This window comes from Sceloporus undulatus, chromosome 4, assembly GCF_019175285.1.
Source record: "Sceloporus undulatus isolate JIND9_A2432 ecotype Alabama chromosome 4, SceUnd_v1.1, whole genome shotgun sequence".
NCBI lineage: Eukaryota > Metazoa > Chordata > Lepidosauria > Squamata > Phrynosomatidae > Sceloporus > Sceloporus undulatus.
Genome location: NC_056525.1, coordinates 249,598,005 through 249,607,815, shown reverse-complemented (window position 1 = coordinate 249,607,815; position 9,811 = coordinate 249,598,005). Strand labels below are relative to the sequence as shown.

The window sequence follows — 9,811 nt, the reverse complement described above, 5'->3', positions numbered from 1 at the left end:
TGTCAGAAAACTGTTCCAAGCATATTAAATAGTGTCAAAGTGCATTAATTCCTGTAGTGCAGATGCAGCATCATAGTTGGGGAAAACTCAGATGGAATTGGCTGATTTATTACACACCAACCAGGATTCTCAGTTAATGATTTTGATGAATTCCGCTGTTGTGCAGAGGCAGAAATTAACTGGAATCCTACACCAAAAAACAAGACAATCCAACATGTCAGCAAAGACATAGGAGAGCTAACCCAGTACAGAGTTTGGGACCTGTCGTTGGAAACTACTTCTATGCCAACCAAGCAACACAAACCTCTTGAGACACTCAGCTTTCTTCCAAAATGCATCTGTGGGACTTTTTTTCATTTCTGTTTTGTTTGTTTGTCTCTTTAGTTGTTCCACTTATGATGATCCTTTTGGGGTTTCTTTGGCACATTCTTCAGGAGGGGGTTGCTTTTGCCACCTCTGATGCTGAGAGGACTGCTAAGTCACCAGTGGGTTTTTCTATGGTGAAAGATGAACCTTCTCCGAGCTGTGTCAACTTTCAAACCACTGCCCATTCGGCTCTTTCTTCTTCACTAGCTTCACTTTCCATATTTTCTATTTTGGTGGCTAAGCTTAAATATCGTTTCTTTAATATGTCTGAATAGACAACAATTGAACATGAGGCACAGTGTGATGCGTCATAAAAGGCCAATGCTATTTAGGTTGTTCAATAAGTATAGTGTCTAAGCAAGGGAAGGAATGCTTTTGGTAGGCCTCACCTGAAATAGGTGTCCAGTTCTGGGGCCACATTCAAAAAGATGTCAAAACTGGAGCATGTGTCCAAAGAGGGCACAAAATGGTGAAGGTCTGAAACCTTGCCCTAGAGGAACGACTAGGGAGCTGGGATGTTTAGCCTGGAAAGAGAAGGGTTAAGATGTAATATGATAGCCTGTTGTTAAATACTTGAAGGAGTGTCATATTGAGAGTGAGTAAGTTGTTTTCTGTCTGCCTCCAGAGACTAGGACCTGGAACAATAATGCAAGCTCCAGGAAAAGAGACTCCAGCTCAACATTGAGCAAAAACAGCTATGGCAAAAAATGGTGGCCTTGGTTGGCAGGGCATGGCATACTCACGCCCCTGCCCAACCTGTCCCCCAGGCGTCAACCACCCCATTAACTACGCCCAGAGTGTCACGTATTTCTCCGGCATGGTGTTACACACGCTGTTGCTTGCAGAAATGCAAACCCCCACTGTAGTTGGAAAAGTGGCTTTTGCTAGCTCAAAAGGAGCGGTGTTTTCCCACTTCTTTTTGAGCTGCAAATAGCTGGATGGGTGCGTAGCTGCAGTTCTGAGGCCCAGTTCAGGCGAAAGGGGGGCCAAGCCACTCCTTCGGGGGTCTGTTTCACCCAGGTATCCTGTACCAAGGACTCTTATCCATATTAACCAACCACATGGGCTTTTTTTTAAAATCAAAAAACAACATTGATATTTCCTTATATACCCTTCCTAATTTTTCCAGACACTCCACACCATCCAAAGAAATGGTGACTCGCAAAACTAAGCCTTTGAAAATAGTGCGTGTTCCTGAGGTGTGCAGTGCTTTCACCACATTATTCCGCGGAAGAGGACGAGACTCATGTCAAAGGGAGTGTCAGCTGTGTATAGAAAACCTTTATACTCACTGTGTATTCTGAGACTTAGCTCTCAAGTTTTCCCCCTAAAGGGGGGGGGTCTGGGACCAAATTTCAGCAGATACCAAGCACGTACTACGTTGTTTCCTCTGTTGCTGTTGGACAGGTAAACTGTGGTACCGTGAGTAGAGCTGAGGAAAGTTCCACAGCCGAGGGTGGCCCACTTGTCCTGTTTTGCAGAGGGCATCCTCTGTTGGAGGGGGGTCAGGATAGTTTCCTCATTGGAAGGGACTGCCTGGTCCCAAGACTTGTTTAAAGATAAAGGAGCCTTAAGAGGGAGAGGAGGAGGCCATATAGTTTTCCTAGCAGCATTGAGGCACTTGGACGACAGCAGCAGAAAGAGCAGGGGGTGGCACAGCACTTGGTCACAGTCTTCCCCGGCTAGATGGCTTGTCTTCCTATTAATCCTGCACTCCTTTTTCTAAATTTGCAATACAGATAAATGAGCACGTACCAATCTTATAAAGACTGTTCCCCTTTATTTTATGTAGGTACACAATCCTGAAGGACCACATCTGGGCTCCCGGTGGCAGCCCACAGTTCTGATGTCCGTCAGCACTGAATCCATCCAGATTTCAAACGGGCTTGGAAGGTGCTCTCCAAGGTCCTGGACCTCAAGAGAGCCTTATTGGCCAAACTGTAGTGAGCCAGGGCCCTATGCCTTGGGAGCCTCCTGCTGAACACGAGAGTCAGATTGGGTTTCTAAAGAAGAGCTATCCAAGCATTGACCAGATTCAGCCCCTGGAAATGGAGCCGCAGACCCATGACAACGAAGAGATGCCACTGTCTCTGTCTTCCCCATCTGCTCAGGTATCTATCCTGAAGGGTCATAATGATCAAGACTCCACTCCTGGTAAGACCCCAACTGCTGGAGACTGGGGACACAGTGTCTGATGGGTGGGTCATCCATACATCAACACGGACTTGTGGGGGGCATCGTTTTTGATCCAAGCGAAAAGGATCATGGTCAGGCGGGGACTTAAAGAGGACCTGGCATCAGCTCCCAGACCACTGGACTGCAAAGGCAGCAGTGGGGTTGTAAGAAAGGGTGGGCCTGAACCTCCAGGAAAGGCCAGGAAGGCACGCTGTGGCGCTGGGGAGCCACCACATTGGGGGCCACAAACTTGGTGTAGGAGTAGGAGCTGTGCATCCCAGGCAGGGCAGGCGGAGGAGGCTGTAGTCCGCTGGAGTGGGAGTCTGAGCTATGCTGTTTCGGCGTCTGGGAAGACTCGGGGGCGCTTGGCAAAGAAGGTGGGTAGCGCGTTGTTTTCTTTGGCCCTGTCTTCCTTCTGTCTTTGTTTGAGGAACAAGGTGCTCAAGAGGAGAAGCTACCATGCAAGGAGAAGGAGGGAGGGTGGGCAAGGGGCAGGGAGCCCCCAGGGCAACAACGGAGCTGCTGAAAGAGGCACGAAGATGGGGACTGGTCCCCAGGGATTGAGGCACCTCCGAGCATTGGAGGGCTCATTCCACACAGCCCACTCCGGAAGTTGCTCACAGTATCATGTTGAAAGGGCTGCTGTGTTGGGACCCACCCTGGCCATTCAGGGGGCCCTGTCCTCAGCGGCAGCCATGTGGTGCAAGGGAGCCTGGGAGGGACTGATGCGGAATGGGACCGTTGTATATATAGGGGGCCAGGTCGGTAGGAAAGACACGGCTCTCTTGGGGGAGATGGGTGGTTTCTGCAGCCGGAGGCTCCCGGGGGATGCCGCGTCACGTCGACTGTCCAGAAAGTTTTCCTGGCTTTAGGCTTTGGTGGGGTCTCAGCACCTGCAAGAGACTGAAGGTTACGACGTTGTCTGCTGTCTGCAAATTCCATTTGGTACTGAGCAGCACTGCGTCTCAGACTATTGTCACTGCTGCAGAGTTATGGATGCCAATCACCATTGGACCCATTGTCAGAGATTAGGAAATATGGTATCACCACTTGGAATCTCAGCAAGCATGGCACTGTCTGTGCCCACTGGGGAATTGGAGGAAATGCAAACAAAAAAGTCACTTTTTTACACTGGCCTTTTCTGGGAAAGACTATAGAGCAACTGTGGGAGAATAAGGGGTTGTATTAGATCCACAGGAGACCTTGGAGGGCTGCATTCCCACTGTGTCTCCCACAAAACAAATCATTTTTGCTCCCAAATACCCCCAAACAACTAGCGGGAATATGGGAAATAGCTTTCATCATATTTTCAGGCCATTGCGGGGCATTTTAGGCCCTTTTAAACTGGGCTTTTAAAACTGTTTGTTTAAAAGTCATCTCTTTAGTTTAAAACCGCTGTGGAGAGGGCAAAAGCATGGACAAAATACCTCTTATTTATACCCCTAAATGTTTACCTCTAGAGGGCATTTGGGAAAAATATTTTTGAGCCCCTGCAAAATGCTCTTGTATTGTTTTTAAAATGCACTGTTTTAAATTTGCTGTTCCCCACCTTGAGTCTCTGTATTGGAAGAACTATATTAATTTGTGGGATATTAATAATATTAATGATGATTAATATTATTGTTAATAACAACAACAAAAATAAATTTTGCAAAATTTGCCAAAATTGTGCAAATATGGTCCCAGGGAGCGTTGCAGCCCATGGTCTTGCTTTTCCCGACGACTGCTGCTATAGGGAAGACCCCTGCCTGCTCCCCAACGCAGCCTGGCCCCTAAGCCACCCTCCATCTCACCTTGCAGAAACAGTCATTGGAGGAGAGGTTGTGGCGGATCGAATCCTTCCAGCCATGGTAGCCGTTTTTGAAGAAAGGGAAGCACATGTTGATCTCCTTGATGATCTAGAATTATTTATTTTATTTTATTATGCCATTTATACCATGTTCTGAATCATGTAACACCAAGGCAGAGAGCAATAAAACCAATTTAACTGATTTAGCAATATAAACAGCAAGAAACCCTCTAAACTAAAGGGTTATTTAGACTAAAAGGATATGAAAAAACTTGACAAAACTAGAATCAGTTTCAGAAAGTTTAAAATTACAGTGGTCCCTTGGTATCTGCTGGAGTTCAGTTCTAGGACCCTCTGTGGATATCAAAATTCATGGAGGCTCTCTGTCGCTGCTGTTGTGAGCCTTAAAGTTATGTCTGACTCATGGCAACCCTAACATGAACCTATCATGGAGGGGATTATTATTTAGGGAGATGGGATAAGGAACATTTCACTTTATTGTTGTTCTTGTGTGCCTTCTGGTCGCTTCTGACCTATGATTACCCTAAAGTAGCCCTATTGTGACAAGGGACGTTATCAGACAAGGGAAATTGGAAGTATAATCCAATGGTAATCCGAACGCAATCATGGGGTTTCACATTATTGCGTGATAGAATACCACACACAATTTCAGGCAATGGGAAGTCAGTCCGAACCCAATCATGGGGTTTCATGTTATTGCATGAGAGGTGATCACATGCAATTTCAGACAATGGCAAGCTATTTTTGGGCAATGGGAAGTCAGTTCGAATGCAATTCGCATTCACGTAAATTCACTGAACTAGCGCATTCACATGAATGCCTTCTGGCCCCACTTTCTTTTCATTTGAAATTAAGAGAAATTCCTCCCATATGATAAACTCCAAGATTTCTTCTGATGGTTTTTGCCATTGCCATCCTCTGAGGCTAAGACAGTGTGACTTATTATTAATAGTGGATCACAGACTGAACATGAGTCAACAATGTGATGTGGCAGGTAAAAAAGCCAATACGATCGAGTGTACATCAACAGGAGTATAGTGTCTAGACTGAGGAGCCATTGTTGAGTATCCTTTGTGTTTAGTTAGTCAGCCAACTACAGATCCACCTAATAATAGCATTGTTTAGTCCACATTTTGCTAGCTTTTTTTTGCAAACATATCATGGGGGACTTGTCCAACTCTCCTGATTCTAAGCAGAGCCGAAGGAGTTTGGGATCTGCTCCCTGATAAGGCTTGGCTCTTGTTGCCATATGTAAATTTCTCAGATAAAGGGCTTTAATCTCTTCCTCCTCCATCCCCCTCCCAAGGTGTGAAATCCTCCCCATGGACAGCAACCATTTCCTCCCTTTTGTAGCCTTGCCCATAGCTTGCAAAACCTGTGATGCTCCAGCAGCCTGGTTGGCAGAGGATTCTGGGAACTGTAGACTAATGGTTTCAAACTCTGGACCTTTTTTGGACTTCAGTGCCCACAATCCCTGACTATTGGCTGTGCTGATTGGAAGCTGAAGGCCAATCCATTTAGAAGATGAGAAATTGGGGAGTACTGATATAAAGGATGCTGTCTGGAATCCCAGAATGCCCCAGCAGCATCACTGCCTGTTGTGGGACTCTGAGAATAGTAGGCAATGTTGGGTGTGGGATTCTGGAAGTTGTAGCCCAGGTTCAGAGAGACAGTGCAGCAGCATGGTTTGAGCATTGGACTCAACTCTGGAGACCAGGGGTCATTGAAACCTCCTGGGTGACCCTGGGTGAGTCACACTCTCTCAGCTTCAGAAGGAGGCAAAGGCAAACCCCCTCTGAACAAATCTTGCCAAGAAAACCCCATGATTGCATCTCCTTAGGGTCTCCATAAGTCAGAAAGAACTTGAAGGTACTCAATAAGCCCTGCTCTTTGTTGCCTTACCTGGCACAGGCTTAGGAAGCTGTTTGGAAATCAGTGGTGTCTCCTGGGCTGCATCCGCACTGGATAAATAATCCAGTTTGACACCACTTTAACTGCCATGGCTCAATTAATGCTATGGAATTCTGGGAATGGCAATTCCCAGAATTCCATAGCACTGAGCCAGGGCAGTTAAAAGTGGTGTCAAAGTGCATTCTTTCTGCAGCGTGGCTGCAGCTCTGTGCAGTTCTGGTGCCTCCCTCTCGGCTTGCCTGGGTGGACTTTTCCAGAATCTCCCCTGGATGCTGTGACAAAGTGGGATGGGATGGAGTCTGGTTGGTATCTGTGAAGGAGGATTACCCCACCCCCTCTTTCTTTCTTTCTTTCTTTCTGGCCTCTGCCAAAGCAATTTGCCCCCTGCTGGTTCCAGCCCCACAACTGGTGGGCCTGACCCTCTGACCGGGGAAGAGATATTTGCACTACACACAGTGAGCCCAAAGGGGCTGGCCATCTTGCAGATAGTGGGGGAGATAATAACACTCTCTCACTAGATGCAATGCTAGCCCTTATCATGCTGGCATGCATGCACTCAGCTCTTTCCGGCCTTCAGGCATCCTCTCACTCCCTCCCTCCCCGACCATTTCCTAACTCTGAAAACTCTCCAAGGCAAGAAGAAAATGCCTGAGGAGCCAAAGAAACTGTACAGCTGCAAGGGCCCCATAAATGTCATTTACTCCCTCCTTCCAAAACCATTAAGCCCTCACTCCCAAATTAACTAGTGGTACTTAGTGGCCAGCAGCCAGCGAGAGCCAGCATGATGTAGTAGTTTTAGACTTGGACTATGGCCTTGGAGACCAAGGTTCAGATCCTTGCTCAACCATGAACCTCATTGGATAACCTGGGGCAAGTCACACTCTCTCAGCCTTGGAGAAATGACAACCTTGCCAAGAAAATCCTATGATAGGTTTGCCATAAGTCTGAAACAACTTGAAGGCACACAACAACAAGAAAACTCTATGAAATTCCATGGGTTGCCATTGTTCCCGTGATTCAACAGATTTGCTCTGGTTGGGACTAGCCACTGGGTTTGTTACACCTTCCCCCTTTTAACTGATATTTTGGGTACCAGATGCATAGCTGAAAAAAAATCTTTCTAAACCCCCACACATATACCTACGTAAATTAAGCTTACTTTATGTATGTTAAGTGCAGCACACAACAACAACTGGATGGATTTACAGCACATTTGGAACAAATGTTGGGATTTAGTGGCATTTGCAAAATGCACTTATGGGGCAGCCTGATGGGGGAACCCATTCGTTTCCTCAAAAACAGGTGGATGGATTTACACCTGAGTAGGAATTATTATTATGCTTTATTTATATAGCGCTGTAGATTTACACAGCGATGTACATACAAACGATAAAATAGATAAAGTAAAGTAAGGGAAGGAATGTTTGGGAGCATCTGACTTAAAACCTAAGGCATATGGGGCAGACACAAGAGCAGCATTTGGGGGCCCTTGACACAGAGCCCCTCTCATTTCCTTGCAAAGAGAAAGACAGATTTATGCCAGATTTTAGCAGCACGTTTGGGAAAGTCTGACAAGATTATGAGGCATATGAAGCATCCCAGAATTTTGAGGAGTCCTTGGTGGGACAACCCACTCATATCCTTCAAGATGATGGGACTGATAAGATCCCAAATTGGCAGGATGTCTTTGGGGTGCTCTGGCGTACAATACATGTAGGCAATGTGGCATAGATGAAATTAACTTTAGTGGGTCCCTGGTGTGGTACCCAAGTGAAGCTGGATCTTTTTGTTAGCATAGTTAGTGTTGGAGAGCCCATTGTCCCCATAAGTAATCTGGTGCCAGGGTTCAACCAGACATTTCCAAGCAAAATCTGCCCTCTTGTTACACAAATGCAATTGAATTCATCCTGCTCTGCAGGAGCAGCACAGAATAAAGTCTTTGGGCTCATCTGGAGTCCCTGTGTTCTCTTGCTTTCCTCTTATTGAAGTTAAACAAACCTGGATCCTCCAACCTTTTCTCTCCTGAAGCAAAAGTGACCATATTCCACATACTTTTCTCATTGTACATCACCCATGAAGGTCTCACTGCATGTAGCCCCAGATCCTGGGTTAAAAACCAGAGGACGTAGGCTAACTGGTTTGGCATTTGACTGGTATGGCCAAAGTGGAACAATCCATCTCCATCTGGTACAAAGAGGGAAGAGACAGTCTCTGATGGAAAAACCTGGCCCAGGCAGAGACAGATTTTAACCTGACTTGTCCTGCCTAGAGTAGCCCTATGGAATCAATGGGTTTGATGTTATAGGTTGACTCCCAATCTAACAATTGATCCAGTGGGATTACTCCAAGTAGGATTTACCAACAGAGTTTAGATTTCTGAAGCCAGATCTAGATGTGTGGAGGGGAAAGCCCACCAATGTCCTGGAGAAACCCACCCAGAGAGGGAGAGAAGTGGCTGGAATCCCATTGATTCGTCTCAGCTGGAGACCCATTCAACCAGTAAATCCAGTCGGGGTAACTCCAGTTGCCTTGCGGGCCCTACTCCAGTTGAATTGACCAAGAGGGCCCCAAATCCCATTGCCTAGCCCCAACCAGAGCAGACCCACTGACTCTACCTGCGGGTCAAGCCAATGTGATTCAATAGAGCTACTCTAGAGCCAGCATAGCGTGGTGGTTGGTGCATTTGTGACACTGGAGATCAGGGTTCGAATCGGCCAAGTAAGCCCACTGGGTAACCTTGGGCAAGTCGCACTTTCTCAGCCTCAGAGGATGACAATGGCAAACCCTCTTAAAGAAACTTGCCAAGAAAACCCCATGATAAGTTTGCCTTTGGGTCACCATAAGTCAGAAACGACTTGAAGGCCTACTACAACAATAAACTCTAGGGGAGACTAAGGTGGGATCCAGGCCATTACCTTTCCATCCCATTCAACCTGCAGTGGCAACATGAACCCCTTCCCCTTTTCACCCCAAAGAAGCCTCCTCCCCATCCCTTAGGTACCCCCAGACTTTCCACCCCCTCCCCTTTTCTTCTTACCTGGGACAGCTTGAGTTTCTTCTCAGGAGAAGCCTGGATGACCAAGGCGATCATGCCCAGGTAGGTATAGGGGGGCTTGGCATGGCGGTGGTACTTCTTCTTCCTCCTCCTGACCCTCTTGCCTGTCTTGTCGGGGGGACCCTCTCCCACCCTTCCACCCTCTTCTTCATCTTCCTCCTCCCTCTCTTCATCTTTCCTCACCTCCTTTTCAGCTCTGCTGCAGTATCCTGCTAGGGCAGAGGTCTGGGCACGAGGGGCTGAGGACCCACACTGCTCCATGGCTGGGACCCCTTTGGGGGTGCGGAGGGCCTCTGGGCTTTGCAATGGCTGCTGGTGGCTGCTCTGGGCAGCTCTGCTGCCTTTTGAACCCAGGGACGGTAGGGCTGGTGCTTTGGCCCCACCTGGGTCCAAAGCGAACGGAGGACACCTGGGCCTCCTCCAGCCATGCCTTTCTCATGCTGTGCAGCTGCAAGAAGTGGCAGATGTGGACCCTTCCCCTTTTGCTGGAAAAG

At 47.4% G+C, this 9,811-nt stretch overlaps 1 protein-coding gene across 1 annotated transcript in view; it reads right to left on the bottom strand.

Moving 5' to 3' along the window:
• LOC121929183 (forkhead box protein H1-like) overlaps positions 1-9,578 on the bottom strand; it is a 57,497-nt gene extending 47,919 nt beyond the window's left edge. Inside the window, exons 1-2 of the mRNA XM_042464490.1 lie at positions 9,300-9,578; positions 4,335-4,439 (exon numbers count right to left, since the gene is read on the bottom strand). Coding sequence (XP_042320424.1) covers positions 4,335-4,439; positions 9,300-9,578 — 384 coding nt within the window. The remainder of the gene's footprint in view (positions 1-4,334; positions 4,440-9,299) is intronic.
• Between the last annotated feature and the right edge of the window lie 233 nt (positions 9,579-9,811).